The sequence below is a fragment of the Marmota flaviventris genome, chromosome X (genome assembly GCF_047511675.1).
Source record: "Marmota flaviventris isolate mMarFla1 chromosome X, mMarFla1.hap1, whole genome shotgun sequence".
Lineage (NCBI taxonomy): Eukaryota > Metazoa > Chordata > Mammalia > Rodentia > Sciuridae > Marmota > Marmota flaviventris.
The window spans coordinates 66088395-66114155 of record NC_092518.1 but is presented as its reverse complement, the minus strand read 5'-3'; the positions used below and the strand labels follow the sequence as shown (position 1 = coordinate 66114155).

The 25761-nt window shown below is 34.5% G+C and overlaps 1 protein-coding gene across 1 annotated transcript in view; it reads left to right on the top strand.

The window, feature by feature from the left end:
- Brwd3 (bromodomain and WD repeat domain containing 3) overlaps nucleotides 1-25761 on the top strand; it is a 147645-nt gene that overhangs the window by 86961 nt on the left and 34923 nt on the right. The window contains exons 15-23 of the mRNA XM_027934200.3: nucleotides 871-1005; nucleotides 3055-3183; nucleotides 4058-4283; nucleotides 5986-6153; nucleotides 8204-8387; nucleotides 19926-20019; nucleotides 22371-22520; nucleotides 23393-23469; nucleotides 25107-25275. Coding sequence (XP_027790001.2) covers nucleotides 871-1005; nucleotides 3055-3183; nucleotides 4058-4283; nucleotides 5986-6153; nucleotides 8204-8387; nucleotides 19926-20019; nucleotides 22371-22520; nucleotides 23393-23469; nucleotides 25107-25275 — 1332 coding nt within the window. The remainder of the gene's footprint in view (nucleotides 1-870; nucleotides 1006-3054; nucleotides 3184-4057; nucleotides 4284-5985; nucleotides 6154-8203; nucleotides 8388-19925; nucleotides 20020-22370; nucleotides 22521-23392; nucleotides 23470-25106; nucleotides 25276-25761) is intronic.

Here is a 25761-nt window from a genome sequence, read left to right as displayed (position 1 = left end):
TGTTCATCTTATGTGCTCTTACCAGGAGTTAACTCTAATGAAATGACAATGATCTAATTCAACCGTTGGCAAACTTTTCCTTTATGAGGCCAGATTATAAATATTTTAGACTTTGTACATTCCATCTCTGTTGCATATTCTTTGCTGTTTTATTTATTGCTTTTGGGTTTTATATAACCTTTTAAAACCATAAACATTTTTAGCTTATAGGCTGTTTGTATAAACATGTCTAGAATCCATTACTTTTCTCTGGATCTAAGGTCTCTATATACTGCTATACTTTGATTAGCTTACAGAGAAGCATGTAATACCTAGCTTTGGTTTTCAAATTCAGTTTTCTTAGCAGAAAATCTATTTTTCAGATAATGTCTCAAATGGAACCCCAGGTTAAAAGTAGATACAGAACAAAGTCACTAAGCTTTGTCCTTTGAATGTATCATGGGGTCTCCCAAAATGCAGTTTGAATATCAGTCATAGAAAATACCGGATGAAGAACAATGAAGGTTTGTCTGTTATCATTGTGGCAGAATTAGATGTTAATGAAAGATTTTGTTTGCCACTTTTTTATCACTTTTAAATAGTACATTTGCAGATATCCAAATTTCCCTTCAAAGACCTGTTTAATGAGCTTGAAATACTCTCCTGTGTCTTCTGTGTGCGTTGCATTCTTTATAAAATCAGCAGTTATACATTTAAGGAAGTCAAATTGAACTGTATTATTCATGTAGTAGCCACATAGTAAATGGTATTTATTAAATTGTAATGCATGAATTCATCTGAACCTGATTGATAGTATTCCCAAGATGTTTTGATCAAATAAATCCGATACTTGGTGTTGCTTTTAAATTTTAATATTGATTTTTATCACAGGGTCATGATGATGAAGTATTTGTTTTAGAAGCACATCCATTTGATCCAAGGATCATTCTTTCAGCGGGTCATGATGGAAACATATTTATTTGGGACCTTGACCGGGGGACCAAAATTCGGAATTACTTTAACATGGTAAGAGAAATATGTGTTTATTTTATAAACTTGATGAGTATACTTAGTTCAAAGGAACCTCCTGTTATCTCTGTTAAAATTGCTAAAATAATTCAGAAAATAACTCAAAAGCCTTATAATAAGGCCAGTGGAGAATTAAGCCTAAGTGATTCGTTTATCTTGGTATTAGCATTTTCAAAATTCTGGTTCCCACCTCTAAACTCCTTAATCTCAAATTTGTTAACTTTTTAGTTAATTCTTAACCAAGATCACAAAAATGTTATTTAATCTATAATCCTAATTTATGAATTATAAAAGTGACAGTAATAATTTGAATTTGTCTCTGATAACTCTCACATGGCTTAGTAGTTGAAAAATAGATTTGCAAATAGGGATGCTCTTAAGATATATTTTATATAAATCATAGAAAACACTACCATTTTTTCCATATTTAGTGTCCTTTTCTTTTTTAGCTTTTTAAGTTGTATATGGACACAATATATTTTATTTATTTTTATGTGGTGCTTAGGATCAAACCCAAGGCCTCACACGTGCTAGGCAAGCACTTTACCACTGAGCCACAACCCTTGCCCCTAGTGTCCTTTTCTTAATAACAGTTCTGACAACATTTCTTTCCTTTTTTTTTTTGATTCTACTCAGTTAGAATGCATTTGGACACAGCATACATAAATGGAGTATAACTTCTCATTCTTCTTGTATATGATGTAGAATCACACCAGTTGTGTATCATATATAAACATAGGGTAGTAATGTTCAATTTATTTTATTATCCTTTATAGCCCCATACCCTCTCCCCTCCCGTCACTCCCATCTGTCTAATCCAAAGTATCTCTATTCTTCCCTAGCCACCCCCTCTTATTTTAATTAGCCTCCACATATCAAATAAAACATTCAGCCTTTGGTTTTTTGGGATTGACTTATTTCACTTAGCATGATATTGTTCATCTCCATCCATTTATCAGTAAATGCCATAATTTCATTCTTCTTTAAAGCTCAGTAATATTCCATTGTGTATATATACCACATTTTTTATCCATTCATCTGTTGAAGGGCACCTGGGTTGGTTCCATAGCTTACCTATTGAAGGGCATTTAGGTTGCTTCTGCAGTTTAGCTATTGTGAGTTGAACTGCTATGAACATTGAGGCGGCTGCATTACTGTAGTATGCTGATTTTAAGTCCCTTGGGTATAAACCAAGAAGTGATTTAACTGGGTCAAATGGTGGTTCTATTCCAAGTTCCTGAGGAATCTCCATACTGCTTTCCAGAGTGGTTGCACCAATTTGCATCCCACCAGCAATGTATGAGTGTACATTTTGCCCTACATTCTCACCAACATTTATTGTTGCTTATATTCTTAATAATTGCCATTCTGACTGGAACGAGATGAAATATTAGAGTAATTTTGATTTGCATTTCTCTAATTGCTAGAGATGTTGAACATTTTTTATATATTTGTTGATCAATTGTATTTCTTCTATGAAGTGTCTGTTCAGTTCCTTAGCATATTTATTGATTTTTTTTCCCCCTTTGTTCATACTTTCCATAGTTAGTGTACTTTTCTTATGAACAGTTCTGACAACATTTTTAAACTATTTGTTGGCCTTTGAGCCCACTTGAAAGACATTATAAAGATCTAGAGCACTTACCCTGTCTTGTGTTATTAAAATTAATTTGTGTGATTTAATTTTATGATGGTTAATTTAAGACTTAATTACATTTCTCTTAAGATATAAAGATAGTATCTGAACTTTTCTGTAATAGCAAACCTGTGACAATTTGGTTACATTTAAATATTTTTAAAATCTCCTTGGTCACCCAGTAGTATTTCACAGGGTGTGCCATTACTAGCGATGATTGATTCCATTCATTGCAATTTTACTTTCTTTCGGAGCGTTATTTCTTTAGGTTTCTGGCTACAGAAGCCAGAGAGTACATTGGGATATTAATGCTTCACAGCATCCAACGTATTAGCAAAGAGATGTTATCTCCTACTTATTATTTTAGAATAAGTCATAAGATTACTTAAAACAACTCCTCTGAATTCCAGATTGAAGGCCAAGGACATGGTGCAGTGTTTGATTGTAAATTTTCACCAGATGGAAACCATTTTGCGTGTACAGATTCTCATGGGCATTTGTTGCTTTTTGGTTTTGGTTGCAGTAAATACTATGAAAAGGTGAGTACTTTTTTGGGTAGACTATAATTTGTGATTATATCATTCAGAAGTTTTGTTTGACTCCTAAATTAATAAGGGTTAATAAATACAAAGTAAGAATATTGTATCTCTTGGTAAATGTTTTTGTCATTGCTGAACATCAGGCTTGACGGTGTGTGTTTGTCACTATTGAAGTGCAGGGTGATGTAGATGTAGACATTCATTAGGAAAAACTTTGGTTTAGAATATATTTTGTGTTACTGTTCAGGTGTAATAAGAATAACTGAAACAGACTGCTATATCATCTGCTTATCATGAATGGAAATAAACAGTTGGTGACTGAAAGTTTACTTTCCTGATTGTTATTTTACCTATTATTGATCTTGTGAAAATACTTAGGAAGCTAGCTTAATAGTTCTTTATATTTTATTAGCCGTGAATTTGGAATAGATTATGGAATCTTAGAGCTGAAAGAGAACTCAGAAACACTGATGTCAGCTCAATATTTGTATCAGCTTTCAGTGTCAATAATGTGATATATATTTACTTGTCTTACCATATGTGTTATACTTCTGGTCTATATTCATTTGAATGAAAATAGAGTTTTATATGATTTTTATGACTTAAAATAACTCTTTACATGGTTGTTGCTTTATTTTTCTTATCATAATTAGAGAAATATGATATAGGGCAAAAAAGTAATGCATATCTAGAATTTGTAGAGAAGAGAATTACCATATAGGTTATGTGCTTCAGATGGAACATTTGGCAACACAGGACTAGAAGAGAATACAAAAGTTGTCTGACTCAGAAATGTGTATGCTCTAGAAATGAAAATAAGTGCCAAATCTATATGTTCCCTATGTATATTAAATACTAAAACTTCTGTCATAAGATTCCAGATCAGATGTTCTTCCACACGGATTATCGACCTCTTATCCGTGATGCCAATAACTATGTGTTAGATGAACAAACACAACAAGCTCCTCACTTAATGCCTCCCCCATTCTTGGTGGATGTTGATGGAAATCCTCATCCCACAAAATTTCAACGGCTAGTGCCGGGACGGGAAAATTGTAAAGATGAACAACTTATACCACAACTGGGATATGTGGCCAATGGTACGTTATCATGATAATTAAATTGGAAATATTTTGCAAATGTCATACTTGATTTTGTTCTCTCTGTGGCATTTGTCCCTCACTAAATAACTGAAATAAGTTATAGTATGTTTTCCCTTCTACTTCTGTTCATTTTCATTTGTATAATACCTTTTACCCTACCAGAGTACTTTTACATAGAAACAAAAGTGTATACTCAAGCACAGAATTGTGTTGATCTAGTTCCATAGAAACCCTACATATGATCATCTTCTATGTAATATTGCTTTCTAGTAATGATTAAATGGACTAATTTCAATGTATATTATTGGTGAAATTTCTCTGTTCATTGTATTGGTATTTTAGTTTAAAAGTCGCTAGTTAATTGAACCTAAGAAGATGAAACTTCAAAAACCACATACTAGGGCTGGGGCTCTAGCTTAGTGGCAGAGTGCTTGCCTAGCATGTGTGAGGCCCTGGGTTTGATCATTAGAACTACATGAAAATAAACAAATAAAATAAAGACATTCTGTCTATCTACCACTATAAAAAAACTTAAAAAATTACAAAGTAGATATTTACCCGTCCTCATACTTAAAATGCAAAAAGTTACTGGACATTGGGGAATGGGTTGTGATTGTTTAAATAAGATTAATCTTGGAAGATATTGGGGAATCAGCAATAAATTTGATGAACTGTGGGAAGATAATAGAATAAAATATTAGAATAAGCTATTCTGTGCCAAAGGATCTTTGCCTCTTCAGATTGGCATATTTCCATTCTGTATATTGCCCTTCCCACATAGAATGTCTTTATATCTCAGTTTGGTAATTGTAGGTTTTCTTTAGGTATGGAGTAGTAGTGAGTTTATTAAATTGCAACTGGAATTCAATTTCTTGACTAGGGGATTAAGGCTTGAATTGATCTTTATAAAGTTCCATACATCCTTTTATGCCTGTCTCATAAAGGTTTGTAAAGCAGTGAACTGGTATGACAACTATGCCAATAGTTACTCTGAAGATGTCATAATTATTAACTGAGGAGAAAAACTGAATATTAAATGGTGTAAAAAACTGAAAACATCTGAATAAAAAATAATTTATCACTCTTTATTCCTTATAAGATCTGATCTCTTGATTACTCTATCAGATACCACTTGATATGACTATAAGAAAAGATGAAAAATAGGGATATCTAAGACAGAAAAACATTTAAAATTTTCATTTAAGGTAAACAATGAGTTTCAATGTTTCATAATAAAAATTGTTTGTTCATAAGAACAATGGGATGTTAGCAAATGATATATTCATTTGGAAAATTATAATTATGTCTTTTCAGAAAGCAATTTTCACCAAAAAAGATATAAATATTTTAGGTCACTGAACCTGTTTAAACCTTACTTAAATCTTTAATTTCTGATTTTTACCTTAGAATATTCTTTGGATGAAATTTATTTTAAAATCAATTGTTTTAACTTTTATATTCTTTGAGATGCTTCTCATAATTATGTCTAAGTTAGGAACATTGACTAAATCAAAGAGAAGCTGACACATAAAAATTAAAAGATTTATAAAATAATTTGTTTGATGCATACTCTATTTTCATTTGAAGCCAATTTTCAATTATTTCTCTGAAAATTTATAAGTTAAGTTTGTTTTTACTGGTTTTAGGGTATAATAAAATGTGATCAATTTTGTGGCTTTTTATCTTTGGTCTCATTAAGGTGATGGCGAAGTGGTGGAACAGGTAATTGGACAGCAAACCAATGATCAAGATGAGAGCATTCTTGATGGTATAATCAGGGAACTACAAAGAGAACAAGATCTGAGACTAATTAATGAAGGAGATGTTCCACATTTTCCACTTAATAGATCATACTCTGTTAATGGTGGTAAGTGTTTGTATATTTCTGAAAAGTACAAAGAATATACTTTATTCTACTTAAACAAAGAATTATATGTGAGAAAAGATTTTATTTATAAATGAAAACATTTATTAATTTACAGTTGTGATGTCAGATACTCCATGGGGTTTTAATCTCATTATTATTTGTGACAAAAATGACTTTGTATCTCCTAAAAACACAGATGTTATATTTTTATATGCTGTTTTCTTCTAATTGAATTTATTTGCAATCTTTACTTTTTTATAGAAGTGAAATCTTGCAATAATTCCAATTCTTTTGTAGGGGAATCACAAAAAAACATAAGTTTTTAAGCTTAAAACCACCTTAAGTTTACAAAACACTACCCCCCTAAATTGATCCTTCTTTGCTGAGAGAAGAACAGCATACCATGTCTCCCCCCTTGAATTTACAAAAGTGTGCTGGAAAACAAGAAGCCCTCTGAATTGACTTTCACAATACATTTATCTTAATATCAGTAAAAGTTTTGTTATAAGTAATCACTTTATTTTAAAAATGGATATTCTAACTTATATTTTTTCACTTGAAATGAAATGTGACTGTGCATTTCAGTTATATATAAATCTTAGCTTTATCAATTGCTTTATGAGAATTTGGCACATATCTTTATATTTTCATAATTGAGGTAATTTATTTGGATAGAATGGCATTTGGGTTTGCCCATAATTGAATAAAGATATTTAAATTCAAGGTGATTCATAGGATATTTTACTTAATTATTTACTTAATTATTTCTTCAATCTCCATAAAATTAAATTAAAATTGGTTCTTCATTTTGGGCCGTTTGGAGCACCTAATGACAAGGTAAGAAGCTTTATGGAACCTTGAACTTGTAAATAGTAATCTGATATCTCCAAGTCCTTTGTTTTTAAGACATAAAACTTTCTTAGGGCTTTCCCTGATTTAGACATCCATTTATTAAATCAACCTTCAGCTCTAAATTCTATACTAGGTTTCTGTGGATAGATTTGAAAATTCAATAGAGTCCCATTTGTCAAAGGGACCCTATTGGCTATTATTTACAGCGTTTATTTGTTTTGACTTTTTGTTTTAGTGATAGCAGTTGAATATTTCAGTTTTTACTTGCAAGTGTTTTATTTGCAAGTATTAGAAAAATAGCAAGAACCTATCTGGAGTACCCTAAAGAAAATTAAAAGTTCTGTTACTTTTTTTCTGGTACTGGTTATTGAACCCTGGGGCATTTTACCACTGAACTACATCCTCAGCCCTTTTTATTTATTTATTTTTAGATAAGATCTCACTAAGTTGTCCAGACTGGCCTCAAACTTGTGATCTTCCTGCCTCACCCCCCAAAGTAGCTGGAATTACAGTCACATTTCATTGTGTCTAGCTGCTCATCAGTCTTGGAAAATGAAAATTTAATGTTAAAAAAACTTTGGGTTATACTTTTATTTTGTTTTTTGTTTTTTTGGTACCAGGAATTAAACAAAGGAGCACTTAATCACTGAGCCACATCCCCAGCCCTTTTTTTGTATTCTATTTAGAGACAGGGTCTCACCAAGTTGCTTAGGGCCTCCATATGTTGCTGATACTGGCTTTGAATGCGATCCTCCTGCCTCCACCTCTGAGTCACTGGGATTACAGGCATGCGCCACCACACCTGGCTTGGTTTATATTCTTTATTATACTATTTCTGAAAGCTTTATTGAAACTTTACTCTGAAATATTTTAATGGACTAAATGAAGGATTTAGAATAACAAGATGCTTCCTGAAACAGTACTAGTAAACATTTGCAAATCTCCCAAATCATATTTGAATCCATTTTTGTATTTAGTGAGAATTGAGTAAATGGTAAGAACTATAGAAGATTTAAAAATTTATTGAGCTCCTTTATTGATGACATTAACAAGAAAAGATGGTACAGAATGTAGAACAAAGAGGTAGGAATACTTCAGATAGTCCTATCTTTGAATCTCCTATTTTGTGTAAGAACCCTCATCTAAAAGATTGGTGCTATTGCTCAGAAAATTATATTTTTCTTCATTTGTGTTTCAGCTCTACGAAGTCCAAATATGGACATATCCTCTTCCCCAAATATAGGACTTCGACGTAGTGGTCAAATTGAAGGTGTTCGACAGATGCATAACAATGCTCCTCGGAGCCAGATGGCCACAGAACGAGATCTCATGGCATGGAGCAGAAGAGTGGTGGTCAATGAACTAAATAATGGGGTTAGTAGGTGAGTCACTAAGGTAACATTTCTAATAAAATATAGAGCTCTATAGAAATGGGGTTGTAGCTCAGTGGTAGAGTGCTTGCCTAGCAAGTGTGAGGCACTAGGTTTGATCCTCAGCACCACTTTAAAAAACAAACAAATAAACAAATACATAAGTAAAACAAAGGTATTGTGTCCATCTACAACTAAAAACAAATGAAAGAAACATTCACCTTTAAAAGAAAAAAAAATTAGAGCTCAAGTTTTTAATAATATTTTTTAGTTGTAGATGAACACACAGTATCTTTATGTATTTTTATGTGGTGCTGAGGATTGAACCTAGTGCCTCACACATGCGAGGCAAGTACTTTATTGCCGCAGTCTGGCTGGGCACAATCAGGAGCCACTTGTCAAAAGAAACTAACTTTATTTTTTGAACAAAACACGCCAAACAAACAGCCTCTCAGGAAAAACCCCTCAGAGCCTCAACTGCCACCACCGGCTTTCCACAAGCCTCTCTCTCCCCCTCCAAGCTTCTCTCCACCTCCCACAATCCTCCTGCTCTTGAGGCCGATTGGCTGGGTCACGTGGGCAGAGCCAAAAAGTCCCCCAATGAGCAGCTCCGTGGTCTGAAAGGGCAGGGAAACAGTCCAATGAGCATCACCGCAGAGGAGCCAATCAGCTAGATGTTGCTGGGGCCAAGGAGCCAATCAGCTAGATGTTGCTGGGGCCGCTGTGAGCCAATCATCAGCCGGCAGCTGGATTGCTGGCAGCTGGAAGTTTGCTGGGGCCCCTTCGGCTGTGGCTCTCAACATCTCCCCCTCTCTGTTTAAACAACAAGCATGTGGCTTAGGGACCGTGCCTGTTAGGCAGTCCAATTCAACATATGGTCCTTACCCGTCATCGGATGAACTGACCTCTAGGCGTCAGCCTCCTGTCTTAGGTTGGTACCACTGCAATTGGATCATACCCGTCACTGACTACCGGTCCAGCATACAGCCATACTTGTGGATAGGCCTTTGCACCAGTGGGGGGGTGAGGTTCTTTGCCTCACCTCTGTTGGCCCCCAAATTTTAGACCATCACTAGTAGAGGAGGATGCAAAATGCCATGACATTAAGCCAATTGAGGGCTCCTTTGAAAAATTGTACCACCGGTGACATCATCAGCAAAAATACCCCAACACTACCACAAGTCGCTGCACCAACAGATAGTTCAAAATGCATACAGGTGAGCTCACAATGTGTCCAGGCAAGTTCTGCAAGCAGTTCAGTGATGGCTATTGTAGAAGGTGTAGATTGGTTTTATCTTTGACTTCACCAGCACTGGGATGAAGATAGGAATTCTGGCAATAATGGCTAAAGAAAAAATTATGTAACATTACAGAAGGCACTAAAAGAAAACAATTTTCTTAACAATTTACATTATCTTTAAGAGAATTATTAAATATAATGAAAAGGAAAGGTGAAAGTAAACAAACAGATCTGTTAACCTTCTTTTTTGTTTACATATTAAAACAATCCTCAACAGTTGTTTACCCAATATAAATTAAACCATATAAATCACGTGAAAAAAAAATATTTGGATCCATTTTATCATGAGCGCTCATCATATATGATATATGGACATTCAAACATATAACACAAAACACAAGTGTGCACACATAACATAATACATACAACACATAACATTATAGTAAAGGCCTTATAACTTTTACAGGTGAAATCTCCATTGCAATGTTTAAAAACTCTATAGTCAAAAAATAGAACTGATCAGCAAAACATTAACCTAGGTCTGTATGAGCTCAAAAAACAAAATAGAACTTCATGATATGGCAAAGGGCAATAATAAAATAGATATTGAAAAAAGCATCCTGGTTCTGTTGCAGATGTAAGAATAGCCAAACTGGAGTTTTGGATATCAGTTGTTATGGATTTGAGCCAAATCATCTTCTTTTTGGTCTGTAGAAATCGCTTTAGTTAATCTTTCTGGAATCCAAATCGGCTGCTGTTCTCCCTGTGGAAACACATAAACAGACCCCCGACTCCAGACAATCACTGGGTCAGGACTTTGGTTAATCTCTCTGGAATCCAAATCGGCTGCTGTTCTCCCTGTGGAAACACACAAACAGACCCCCGACTCCAGACAATTACTGGGTCAGGACCTTTCCATTGTCCTGTTAGAATATCCTTCCAAAGTACCTTGGGCTTATGCACATTTTTTGGACACATATGCCTTTCCGCAGCACTAAGTCCTGATGAATCCAAATTTAAAAAGTTTAGAGTAAAAAGGGTTATTTTAAGTTTATCTTTGGGGAATATATACCCCTTCCCAATTCCTTCTTTTTGCTTTAATAAGTACATTTTAATAGTTTGATGAGCTCTTTCAACTATGCCTTGTCCCTGTGGATTGTATGGGATTCCTGTTATATGAGTAATGCCAAATGTTGAGCAAAATTGTTTAAAAGAGGTAGAAGTATAACCAGGGGCATTATCTGTTTTTAACTGTTTTGGAACACCCACAGTGGCAAAATTTTGTAAGCAATGAGCTATAACATCTTTAGTTTTTTCTCCGGCATGAAGGGAGCCCATCAAAAATCCAGAAGAAGTATCAACTGTAACATGCAAATATTTTAATTTTCCAAATTCTGGCAAGTGTGTGACGTCCATCTGCCAAATATGGTTAGGTATCAATCCTCTAGGATTGACTCCAAGATTAACTTGTGGTAAAAAGGTCACACAATTTTGACATTGTTTTATTATTTGTCTAGCTTGTTCCTTAGTTATTTTAAAACGCTTTTGTAAAGTATTAGCATTGACATGGAACTTTTTATGAAAATTTATAGCTTCTTCTAGTGTAGAGAAAATATGTATGTCATGTGTAGTTTTATCTGCTAAATCATTGCCCAAACTAAGGGCTCCAGGCAATCCTGTATGTGCCCTGATATGTCCTATAAAGAATGGATCTTTTCTGTCCCAGATTAGACTTTGTATAGTGGAAAGCAAAGAGAAAACAGTAGAAGAAGGGGAAATCCTACCAGCATCTTCAAGAGATACTATAGCATTAACTACATACTGACTATCAGAAAATAAATTAAATACAGAATCTTTAAACATCACAAAAGCTTGTAAAACTGCATTAACTACCTTTTGAGCTGATTGTTTGGGTACTAAAAATGTAAAAGTTTGATCAGGGGTAACTACTGCTGCTGTACCATTATTTGACCCATCAGTGAATATATTTGGAGCATTCATGATAGGTGTTTTTCTTGTCATTTTTGGAAAAATTACAGGATGCAATGCCCAAAAAGACAATAAAGGATTAGATGGTAAGTGGTTATCAAATGAAACATTAGATTTGCACATGATTATTGCCCAAGTATTTAACTCATTAGCTAACTCATCAATTTGATTCATAGTATATGGAGTAATAATTTTATTGGGAGAAATTCCAAACACTCCCTTTGCTGCTTTTATTCCTTTGAGTATTAATTGTCCTACAGCCTCAGGATACCTAGTAAGAATAGTGTTAGGAGAATAAGATAAATGTATCCATAATAATGGACCTTCTTGCCAAAATACTCCTGTAGGAATATTTTTTGTTGGTAGTACAATAAATAATAAAGGCAAACTTATATCAATTCTATCCAAATGCATATTTTCCATATATGTTTCAATGATTTTTAATGCCTTTCTTGCTTCAGGCGTTAACATTCGGGGTGAATTTGGATCTGATGGACCTTTTAGGATATCAAATAAAGGTCCCAACTCTCCTGTTGGTATACCTAAATAAGGCCTTATCCAATTTATGTCTCCTAATAACTTTTGAAAGTCATTAAGTGATTTGAGTTGATCTACTCGTATTTGAATTTTTGGTGGACGGACCATGGTTGAGGATAATAGAACTCCTAAATAATTAATTGGAAAATTTAATTGTACTTTATCTATTGCTATCTCTAGATTATAATTTTTTAATAAGTTTGTAAGTGTGGCATAACATTCTAGCAATGTGTTTTTATCTTTGTGTGCTAATAATACATCATCCATATAGTGAAATATTTGTAGTTCAGAATTTTGATTTCTAAGTGGCTGGATTGCTTTGTTAACATAAATTTGACACATAGTTGGGCTGTTAGCCATCCCTTGAGGGAGTACTTTCCATTCATATCTCTGATCAGGACCTTCATGATTCAGTGCAGGGATAGTAAATGCAAAACGTGGACTATCCTCAGGATGAATTGGAATTGAAAAAAAAACAATCTTTAATATCTATAACTAAAACATACCAGGTTTTTGGCAAAGCAGACAATTGAGGAATCCCTGATTGAGCAGGTCCCATAATCACCATCTCATTATTAATGGCTCTTAAATCTTGCAATAATCTCCATTTACCAGATTTCTTTTTGATGACAAAAATGGGAGTATTATGGTGAGATACAGAAGGTTGTATATGTCCTTCTGCTAATTGTTGTTTGACCAGGTCATGGGCTGCTTGTATCTTTTCTTTAGTCAGGGGCCACTGAGGAACCCATACTGGTCTTTCTGATTTCCAAGTAATTTTTATTGTCTCAGTGGCCCTTTCTGAAAATCCAACCCATGTCTGTCTGTTCCTTGATCTATTTGTATTGGTGCTGCTATACCTTGTTCTTGTTTTTCTAATCTTTTTCCTTTCCTAAAACCTTGTCTAGTCATAATAGTGGGTGCATTTTGGTTGATGTTATTTGTTAATGTCAAACCTAATTGATCTAGGACATCTCGTCCCCATAAATTTACGGGAAGATGATCCAATACATATGGCTGTATAGTTCCTTCACATCCTTCAGGATCCTTCCAATCTAATACCATTGCACTTCTATGGGGATTAGTCGCCACTCCTAGGCCTCGAAGCGTTTGAGTGGCTTGTTGTAATGGCCAATGTTTTGGCCATTCTTGACGAGAGATGATGCTAAGGTCTGCACCTGTATCCAGTAGCCCATTAAATTCATGTCCTTGAATATTTAGTTTTAGCATGGGGCGAGAATCTAAATTTAAAGAAAGCATAGCCCAATCTACACCTGTGGAACCTAATCCCTTGGAACCTCTTTCTACAGTACGACTGGAAAATTTATCATGTAGGCTGGGTATTATTAGTAACTGTGCTATTCTATCTCCTGGTGAAATTACTGATATACCCTTTGGAGAACTGGCTATAATTTTTATTTCACCTTCATAATCGGGATCAATTACCCCAGGACTTATCATAAGTCCTTTTAGAGTAGAAGAGCTGCGTCCCAATAATAAGCCTACTGTTCCTTTGGGAAGAGGTCCTTTCACCCCTGTGGGAATGATTTGAACTCCCATCTCTGGAGTTAGTACTGCTCTGGCGGAGGCGCAGATGTCCAACCCTGCGCTCCCTCTGGTTTGTCTGATGAGGGATCTGATGGACAATGTGTCCTGGGCACTACCCTGATGGGGTTGCTGGGTTCCTCCAGTGCTCCGTATATTTGTGGTTTTGGGCCCCGGAGCATTGGGCCCCCTTGTCCATTTTTTGGCAATGGAGCCTGATGCCTTTCTCCACGATATCGTGGATAAACACCTGGTCCTTGTTCGTTTTTTGATAATGGAGTACCCTCTATGGTGGTTTGAGAACGGCATTCATTAGCCCAATGTCTCCCTCTACGGCATCGTGGGCAAATACCTGGTATTCTACTCCTTGGATACCTAGTTTTGTTAAACCCTCCTCCAATGGGGCAATTCCTTTTAAAATGTCCTGTTTGTTCACAATTGTAGCATGTTCTTGGCCTGGCATCTAAAGCCTGTTTTACTGCAGCTGCCACAATTTGCCCTTGTTCATTAATGTCTCTGGCATCTAAAGCCTGTTTTACTGCAGCTGCCACGACTTGCTCTTGTTCATTAATGTCTCTACATAATTTAATATATGTGTTTAAATCTTCATGTTTCCATGGTCTAATGATATCTCTGCACCAACGATTCGCTTGCTCATAAGCCAGGTGTTTTAGTAATGGCATTGCTTGTTCTGTATTCCCAAAAACTCTGGTAGCTGTTTGAATAAGCCTATCTACAAATTCAGCATAAGGTTCATTAGCTCCTTGTATTACCTTAGATAATTGACCTTGTAAACCTCCATGTCCTTGTAAAGTCTTCCATGCCTTAATTGCATCTGCAGCAATTTGTGCGTATACGCCAGGATCATATGCAATTTGTTGCTGCTGATCCTCATAAGGTCCCTTTCCTAACAACATATCTAGATTTCTCTGAGGATAACCAGCTGCTGCATTTCGCCTAGCCGTCTCCTTGCAAAATTCCTCATTGGCAACCTTCCATAACAGGTATTGTCCTCCATTTAGCACAGCTTTACACATATTAGCCCAATCTGCTGGCGTCATGTTCAAGTTGTTAATGGATTCGACCAAGCTTACAGTGAAGGGTGCTTGAGGACCATAGGTTGTTACAGCCTCTTTTAGCTGCTTCACTGTTTTGAAATTTAAAACTTGGTAAAATCGCTGCCCTCCTGCCTCAAATACAGGGCATGTTAATATTTGAGATCTTGTCTCAGGATCCCAACTATCAACTGCGGGGGTTGGGGACCTCCCAGCATATGGAGGTGGCCTTGTTAGTTGGACACTTACGTCCTCTGGTGATAGAAAGGTGTTAGTAGCAGTCTCCTGTAGAGGTGGTGCTGTTGGTTGGACACTTACACCCTCTGGTGATAGAAAGGTGTTAGTAGCAATCTCCTGTTGTAACTTTCCCCCTGATGGCTTTTTCTGTTTTATACTTTCTTTCTCTGTCTGACTAACTTGAGAGGCCTTCTCTTTTACTTGAATCTTTTCCTCTGTCTGACTAACTTGAGAGACCTTCTTTTTTACTTGAATCTTTTCCTCTGTCTGACTAACTTGAGAGACCTTCTCTTTTACTTGAATCATTATGTCTTCTCCTTCCTCTACCATTGTCTGAACTGAAGGCTTTGGACTAAGCAAACAAGATATGAACGTCCACAATGGCAATGTGCCAACTGGCAGAGTCCCTGGGCTTTTCTTTTCTATTCTTTTTAAATCTTCACCATGATGGTTCCATTGTGATATATTTAACAACTCCTCCTTAAAAAGCCATGGGCTACATTTTTGTATTGTATCAACGTATGCCCTGACTGCTATTGATTTTACTGGGATGCCTCCTTCCTCTAACAATTTACTTAACACTCTTTCAGTTTGTTTTTTACTAATTTCTGATCCCGTATTTCTACTATAATACAACCCAACAAGATGACGCCAAACAAAACCGAGACAGAATGAAATAAAAAGGGAACAACAAAAAGTCATTATAGCCTTTCTATCCTCCTGACATGTGCATCCGTCCTTTCTCCCTATCTGTTCCTCAGACGTAAATAGTTTTTCCTCAGATGTGAGCGGTTTTTCTTCCATCTCACTCATCTCCAGGGACAGGCAACTTAAAACAAAAGTGAAACAAAATAACAAAAGAAGAATCTTAAAATGGCTACCCATCCTCTCGCCCTGCCCTCAGGGGCGAGCAGTTCACTTACCCTCAGTCGCTCCCCGTGCGAGCCACCAAATGCCGCAGTCTGGCTGGGCACAATCAGGAGCCACTTGTCAAAAGAAACTAACTTTATTTTTTGAACAAAACACGCCAAACAAACAGCCTCTCAGGAAAAACCCCTCAGAGCCTCAACTGCCACCACCGGCTTTCCACAAGCCTCTCTCTCCCCCTCCAAGCTTCTCTCCACCTCCCACAATCCTCCTGCTCTTGAGGCCGATTGGCTGGGTCACGTGGGCAGAGCCAAAAAGTCCCCCAATGAGCAGCTCCGTGGTCTGAAAGGGCAGGGAAACAGTCCAATGAGCATCACCGCAGAGGAGCCAATCAGCTAGATGTTGCTGGGGCCAAGGAGCCAATCAGCTAGATGTTGCTGGGGCCGCTGTGAGCCAATCATCAGCCGGCAGCTGGATTGCTGGCAGCTGGAAGTTTGCTGGGGCCCCTTCGGCTGTGGCTCTCAACACTTTATCACTGAGCAACAGCCTCAGCCTCAGAGCACAATTTTTTAGGAAGTAAATTATATTAAGTTTTCCTAGTAACTTTGACAATTTTTAATCTAGCTGAGATATTTTTCAAAGTAACTCCAATTATTTTACTCCATATCAAATAGTCAGTTATTGTCAATTTGTTCAGCATATGCTAAATGCTTTGGGGAATATAAAAAATGCAAAGAATGATTTCTTTTTCCAAGTTTGTTTTTATTAGTGCATTTAAATTATGCATAATAGTGGGATTTGTTGTTATATATTCATACATGTACTCAATAAAAAAACATAATTAGGTTAATTTTGTTCCATATTACTTCCCTTTCCTCTCCTCTTCCCTCCCCTGGTGTATGATTTATTTTCTTTGACTTTATAATCTAGGTTAGGATAGGAATGCAAATGTTATTAAGTAATAACTTATAAGAAGTTATATGTGATTAAACATATGAATTGTATATAGATCCTGTGTTCAATAGTGGCTCCAGGAGAGAGCCATCAGCTTGATATTGGAGCAGTTTTGGGGTAAAATGTAGATATCTGCTAGACCCTAGTAATTAGAGTATGTTTAGAAATGTCACTTAAATAGACTTTACTTGATGAAAAATATTTCACTAAGATGAATTTCAAACCTAGAATCTTTATTCTTTTTTGTTTTAAATAATATTTTTATTGGTGCATTATAATTGTACATGTTGGTGGTATTCGTTGTTATGTATTCAAACATGTACACGATACAACAATATAATTTGGCCAATATCAATCTCTAGTATTTCCCCTTTTCCTTTTATCCTTTGGTTGGTCCCTTTCCTCTTCTTTACTGGTCTCACTTTAATTTTCATGAGAATCCCGCTTTTTTTGCCTTTTCCTTCCCTAGCTTCCACATACGACAGAAAGCATATGACCTTTGACTCTGAGGTTGGCTTATTTTGCTTAACATAATGTTCTCAAGTTCCAATTCATTTTCCTGCAAATGACATAACTTCATTTTTCTTTATGGGTCAATGAAGCTCTATTCTGTAGAGTTTTCTTTATCTATTCATCCATTCACAGAAAACTAGACTAGTTCCATAGTATTATGTATGTATTAATATATATGAAGACTTTAACTCTTTAGAGTAAATCCTGAAGACTGGACTAACTTGGTCATGTGGTGGTTCCATGCCTAGTCATTTGAGGAACCTCTATACTATGTAACATAGTAGGTGTACTAATTTACAATTCCACCAATGGTATAAAAATGTTCCTTTTTCTCTACATCTTATCCCTATTTTATTATTATTTGTATTCTTTTAAAAATGATTTTAGTTGTAGATGGACATAATACCTTTATTTTATTTACTTATTTTTATGTGGTGCTGAGGGTCAAACCCAGTGCCTCTCACATGCTAGGTAAGTGTTCTACCACTGAGCTACAATCCCAATCCCTACTGTTTGTATTTTAAATAGCTGTCATTCCAACTAGGGTAAGATGAAATCTCAGTGTAATTATGATTTGCATTTTTGTAATTGCTAACAATGTGAATGCTGGACTCAGTGGTAGAGCACTTGCCTGGCACGCGTGAGACACTGGGTTTGATCCTCAGCACCACATATAAATAAAGGTATTGTGTTCATCTGCAACTAAAAGAAATATTTTTTAAAGATTTGAATGTTGTTCATATATTTGTTGGCCATTTGTATTTTTTTTTCTTTTGAGAAGTGTCTGTTTAGTTCATTTGCCCATCTATTAAGTGTTATGTATTTTTTGGTGTTCAATTTTTTGAGTTCTTTATATTAATTCTCTGTCAAAAGAGTAACTAGCAAATATTTCTCTCCCATTCTGTAGGTTCTCTTTTCACATTCTTAATGGCTTCCTTTGTTTCACAGAAGCTTTTTAATTTGATGCCATCCTATTTAATATTTTTTGACATTGATTCCTGAGTTTTAGGAATCCTATTAACAAAATCATTGCCTGCACCTATTTTTTTTTTTTTTTGGAGTGTTGATTCTACATTTTCTCCAAGCAGTTTCATAGTCTCTGGTCTAATTCCTTGGTCTTTAATTTTGAGTTGACTTTTTGCAGGATAAGGCATAAGGATCTAGTCGTATTCTTCTTCATATGAATAAACCAGTTTTCCCAGCATCATTTGTTAAAAAGACTATATTTTTCTCCCAACACATTTTTGTTATCAGTATGAGTTTATCTCTGTCTTCTATTCTGTTTCACTAGTTTACGTGTCTGTTTTTATGCCAGTACCATGCAATTTTTGCTACTATAGCTCTAGTATAATTTGAAGTCAGGTGATGAATTCAAGCATTGCTTTTTTGGCTTAGAATAACTTTGGCTATTCTGAATCTTTTATTGTTCCTAATGAATTTTAAAATTCCTATTCTTATTTATAAATCCTAATAATTTGCTATAATATCAACTTCAGATAATTCCCAGCAATTGGAAGTGGATTTTGGAAAGAGAAAAGGACATTGACAAAGACCATGTAAAATTTATTTTAATCATGTATCCTCTTTACCTAGCCTTTTAGTAGATTGGCTAAGTAGCAAAAGGCATTTGATTTCAACTTATCTATATATAGAGAAGCTGCCTTCTGGTATAAGCTGGGAGCATTAATAAGAAAAAGTAGATATAGCTAACTTAGGAACTTAGGAATAGAGTGCTAAAAACCCTGGCAGTAGAGCAATTTGAAATAATTTTTACTCAAAACTTTAGAAGTAGAGCTGAAAACAGGGAATCAAATAGGTATTTGTACATGAATGCTCATTGCAGTATTATTTACAGCAGTCAAATTGTGGAAACAATGCAAGTGTCTGTCAGCAGATAAATGGGTAATCAAATGTGGTATATCACCATGCACGGTGCTACACGACTGTAATTCCAGTGGCTGGGGAGACTTAGGCAGGAGGATCATGAGGTCAAATAGAGCCTCCACAACTTAACAAGGCCCCATCTCTAAATAACAAATATAAAGTGTCTGGGGATGTGGCTCAGTGGTTAAGCACCTCTGGGTTCAATTCCTGGTACCAAAAAAAAAAAAAGTGGTATATCCATTCAATGGAAAATTATTCAGCCATAACAAAAGATACCTGCTGTTAAAAGACATTGAAAACACTGAAAATGCTAAGTGAAAGAAGCTAGACAAGCAAGAGGACAATTACTGTATGATTCCACTTACTTAAAATATTTATTCTAAAATTACTTATAGACATAAAAATAGATTAGAGGTTATCCAAGGCTGGAAGAATTGAAATGGGAAGTTATTGCTTTGATAGTTGCAGACTTTATGTTTGTAGTGATGACAATTTTTTGAAATGATACTGGTAATGGTTACAGAACATTATGAATGTAATTAATTGTCACTGAAGTAATAACACCTATAAGCATTAAAATGGCAAATTTTATACTTAAATGTATGTTTACTCTCTGACTTTTTACTTATTTTGTAAATTTTTTCTATTGTTTTTTTTCTGGCTGGCTTTTTAACTATTGGTTTCCTTATTTATGATTTTCTGATATTTTGACCTTTGATTTGTAATTAGGGTTCAAGAAGAATGTCGAACCGCAAAAGGTGACATAGAAATTGGTCTTTATACAGTTGAAAAGAAGAAAAAGCCATCTTATACTATCCAGAGGGTAAGTTTATTTGTGCAGTACTTTGAGATATATTATTTGCAACATTTATGTATTCAAAGACTGTCTTATAGGGAATCTATCTTATGATCCCCAGTTGAGATGTATGTTTGTTCTTAATAAAATTAGTTACACCGTCCACCCCAAGTCTAGGACATGTAGTTATTGTATGTATAGGATATTTATTTTAAAATACATTTTTTCTTAGTTAAATTAGATTTTTTAAAATGCTGCCTTATCCCTAATCACAATGTAAATAAATGTATATATACCCTAAGTAATGGGTTGGCCCATAGCCCAAATCCTTTTTGCCTCCTATTACTGTTAATTAAATTTTATTGGAACACACCCACACATATCTTACCAACGGTTGTTTTCATGCAATAAAGACAAAGCTGAGTAGTGGCAACAGAATTTGTATGCCCTGTAAAACCAAACTACTTATATTCTGATCCTTTATTTAGAAAACAATAGTTTGATCACCCTTGCCCTAGACCTATTGCTGGACTTCAAATAATATGAACAAAATGTGATCTATACATTTGGAAGGACTGTAAATGTTTTCACAGTAGAATCTGGTAAGCCATGAGTAGGATGCCTGTACCCAATTAGGTAAGCTCATTACTAGTACTCTCAGTTTACCAGACAAGAGGCATAAGAATGAATAGTTTCTTTTTTCACTCTCTTCCAATTCTAACCATAAAATAAGAGTATGGTAATTAAGAGTCTGGGATGATTATAATTTTGTTAAAGAAGTCTAGTTAGTAGACTTAGTATTAAGTATTTTTTTAGTATTGATAAACACAAATTTAGATATTTGTCATATACATATTTCCAAATATTCTTAGGTGATTTTGATGCCTTATTTAAATTTTTCTATTTTGGTTTTGTTGGCTTATTTGATCTTCTATAATATGATTAATTTTTAGAGATTTTGAATAACTCAGATTCATTATTTTTATTCATTTTTTACTGCTGAGGCAAATTGTCAAATATCAGTCTTATCTGTGAGTAACAGATGGGGTGTTCAGGCCTTATGCATTTTTGTATATAATGTAAATGACAGATGTTTTACAAATAAGAAACTAACTCTTGAGGCTGATTTGTAAGACTTTTAAACTTATTTATTCTTAAAGACATATTAGGGGTTATAGCTGTGCCATGTAAAAAATTTAATCTTCATTTTGACCTATTTACCAAAGGGATATACTACCAACAATTATTATTACCACCAGTGAATTATCCTAATTACTCAATTTCTTTTCTTAGTCCACAAATGGGACTAAGCAATGTGATATAAGAGTTTAAATATGGCATGCATTTTGAGGTATATGTCTGGTCTGGGTGTGCCTTGATGTGGTCTAAAAATGGAATTATATATTACTTTTTATATATACATTATATTCACCCTTCTATTGGTTTAGTAAATATAAGGTTTATATATATTTTTTAAGTAACTCTCCTATCATTTTTCTGTGATGGGGTGAGAATTGGGCTAAACTGATTTTAAAGATATTTCTTAACAGTTTTAAGTACACTAAACTAGAGTGAACAAAAATAGGATCATTACATCTAATTAGATATTTCAAATTTGCCTAGATTTTTAATGGAATGAAAGATGTACATATTAACATAAATATAATATAGATAACTTGTTTATCCTGTAATTGTGAATCATGTAGCATATGCAAATGGTGAATGAGCAAATTTTTACAACACAGGCTTTTAGCAGCTTTGATTTGATCACAACATTTTCAAAATAAGAAGGTGATCAATATCAGTGGAAAATGAGTCATATATATGTGTGTATCTAATTATTAGTATAGTTTTATATTGGTTTCTCTCTTCAGCAAATTTTCCTCATCTCTGATTCCTTCCCTGCCTAATTAATTGACTTATTTATTTTCAGTTTTTTTTTTGTATTGATGGAGCTTTTCATTTTTTTTTTCTATTTTTAAAACATTTTATATAACTCATAAAACAGTGTTTGTATAAAAATTCACACAAAATTGCTAGAGAGCATACAATTTCCAGAAATGTCCTGGGTTTTTGTTACATTCAGTTTTCTAAAGATGCACTCAATTTAATGGTAATATTCAGACATTATGCGATATTTCATTATCTTTGGTAAAACTATTCTCATTATTTTGTCTCCTTATAGTATTAACTCTGATATCCACTTTGTGCAGGGTCTGCTTTCACTAGGATGTCAGAAAACATTAAGGCTGGATCTACTAGAGGCAAATGTTCCCAATAGCAGGGACACCCCTGGCCCCCAACCCCACTTCAGAATCGTCACCACAGCCAGGCAGAGCTTTTCATTTTTAAAAATGTGTTTTCCTTTTCTTCTACAGAATGATTACCCACCTAGCTGTGGGCGGTCTTTACGAAGGACACAACGCAAGCGTCAGCATACTTATCAAACACGGTCCAACATAGAGCATAATTCACAAGCATCATGTCAAAATTCAGGTGTACAGGAAGATTCAGATAGCTCCTCAGAGGTTAGATATCTTCTGTTATTTATTCTATATGATGTTTTGTTTGCTAGTATGTGCTGTCAATTTGGATTTACTTTTGAGGGTCACTTTAATAGAAAAATTTTAGGAATTTTCTTATAAGAAGTTTATTCATTAGTAAGAAGCTTAATGGACAAATCTAGGTATCATATTAAATTATTTTAGATGTCTTCTCTGATTTGTACCTAGGATACTATCTTGGTTAGAGTATAACAAATGCAAACAAAAGTTTAACTTTGGGACAATGAGGAAAGACAGTAAGAGAAAAATCTTCCTACAATTGGAAAGATATGGGATATAAACAGTAGTAATAAGAGTTTCAGAACTTATGGACTGTGAAATCAACATAATGTACACATTTTCTGTTACTACCTGTTCTGTTCTCCAATCCTTTTATTCCCTTAACCACACTAGTCATGCGCAATAGGAATTTAATTGTGCATCGACAGAGTATGATACTTCCATTCTCCTGCCATTCACAATTCTTAAACTAGATATTTTCAAAAAAATCTTTCCCCCATGAATTTCTTAATCTTAAAAGAATGACAACTTACAGTATATTTAAAACAATATTTTAACATATAAGAGGATTATACTGTATTTGGGCTTAAGGTGTTTTTTAGTCTTTGAAGTAATATAAGTTGTTTTATGTCAATAAGATGGTATAATCCAGAAATATATAAATACCTGGGAAGCTTACTTGTGAGATGTAGATATATAGAGAAAACTAATTCTGTTTTAGCTAGAATACTTTTGGGGTAAATAAAAAAGTGTTATAGAATAGGTAGTAGTTTGCCAATGAATATTATGCTACCTAATAATAACCATATATCTTAATTATTGACTCTTTGTTGTAGGAAGATGAAACTGTTGGCACAAGTGATGCTTCTGTAGAGGATCCTGTTATTGAATGGCAAAGTGAAAGTTCTTCCAGGTAATTTTTTAATGATTTTGACTTAGTCAAAATTATTCAGCAGTTTTTAATATGAAAATATGTTCTTATAGGAATTTGTTAAAACGAGAGTTAAAATAATGTTTCACAAATATTTTTGGTTGTAGATGGACACAATACCTTTATTTATTTATTTTTATGTGGAGCTGAGGATCAAACCTAGTGCCTTACACATGCTAGGCATGCACTCTATCACTGAGCTACCCTCCCAGCCCCAAAATATTATATAAAGAAAGAATACCAAATTAGAAGTCAATAGACTTGTGGTTTTTATCTTGGCTCTTCCTTTATTTTATGTCCTTTTGGGCTTTTTAATTTTTTCATTTGTAAAATGAAGTCCCTTTTTAATTCTAGATTCTACATCTTGGTAAATATATATATATATATATATATATATATATATATATATATATATATATATATATATATATATCACATTAAAAAATAAATGACAGCAGAATGCATTACAATTCTTATTACATATATACAGCACAATTTTTCATATCTCTGGTTGTATCTAAAGTATATTCATACCATTTTGTGTCTTCATACATGTACTTTGTATAATGATGTCCATCACATTCCACCAACCTTGCTAATCCCATGCCCCCTCCCTTTCCCTCCCACCCCTCTGCCCTATCTAGAATTCATCTATTCCTCCCATGCTCCCGCTCCCTACACCACTATGAGTCAGGCTCCTTTTGGGATTGGCTAACTTCATTTAGCATTATCTTCTCCAATGCCATCCATTTACCTGCAAATGCCATGATTTTATTCTCTTTTAATGCTGAGTAAAATTCCATTGTGCCACATTTTTTTTTAATCCATTCATCCACTGAAGGGCATCTAGGTTGGCTCCACAGTTTAGCTGTTGTGAATTGTGCTACTATAACCATTGATGCGGCTGTGTCCCTGTATAAAACCAAGAGAGGGATAGCTGGGTCAAATGGAGGTTCCATTCCCAGATTTCCAAAGAATCTCCATACTGCTTTCCATGTTGGCTAAACCAATTTGCAGTCCCACCAGCAATGTATGAGTGTACCTTTTCCCCCACATCCTCGCCAACACTTATTGTTGTTTGTCTTCATAATAGCTGCCATTCTGACTGGAGTGAGATGATATCTTAGAGTAGTTTTTGATTTGCATTTCTCTAGTTTCTAGTAATGATGAACATTTTTTTCATATATTTGTTGATTGATTGTATATCCTCTTCTGAGAAGTGTCTGTTCAGGTCCTTGGTCCATTTATTGATTGGGTTATTTGGTTTTGTTTTTTTCTTTTTTTTTTTTTTGGTGCTTAGCTTTTTGAGTTCTTTATATACCTTAGAGAACCCTATTTGATTATTCCTAGAAATAATGTAGATCTTTCTTTTAAATAAGATATTGTGGTTTAGATAGGGATTTGAAATCCTGTTATAGAAAACTAAGTGTTATGCTTTACCCAAGAAGCATTTCATTAAAATCACATTGATAATGATCAGAATTTTATATTGACACTTTTTTTCTGTGCAGCCATGTCATTTATAATTCTATTTGATAATATAGTGGTCACTATTCAAATATTAGGTAAAATTTTTGCTTTTCTATACTAAGATATTCATACTTTTGGTTTATTTACAGTGATTCATCAAGCGAATATTCTGATTGGACCGCTGATGCTGGAATAAATTTGCAACCTCCAAAAAGACAAACCAGACAGGCCACACGGAAAATATGCAGCAGCTCTGAGGAGGAGAATTTGAAATCACTAGAAGAAAGGCAAAAGAAACCTAAACAGACTAGAAAGAAGGTTTGTAACTATATGGGTTGTTTTGGTTTTGCTTTTATTGTAGTGGTTTGTTTTTTCCTTAGATACTTGAATATTTAACAGTCACATTTAACTTATCTTAAAATAACATTATAGCTGAGGAAACAAGTAAATAAAAGTAATTTATATTGATTTCAAATGTAAAACATTTTGACATTTTCATTTATTTATTTATTATTATTTTTTATTTGTTAATTTTGCATTTCAATTCTTAATACACCATTATACAATAATTTATCCTATCTCTGATTATATATAAGGTATGTTGACACCAAATTCACATCTTCATACATGTATTTTGTATAATGATGAGAGTCTTCTTTCACCATCCATGCTATTCCTCTTCTCCCTCCCTTTCCCTTCCACCCCTATTCCCTATCTAGAGGTAATCTTCCTCCCTTGCTCTCCCTCCCAACCCCATTTTGAGTCATCCCCTTTCATTTTGACATTTTTGTGTTATCAAAGATA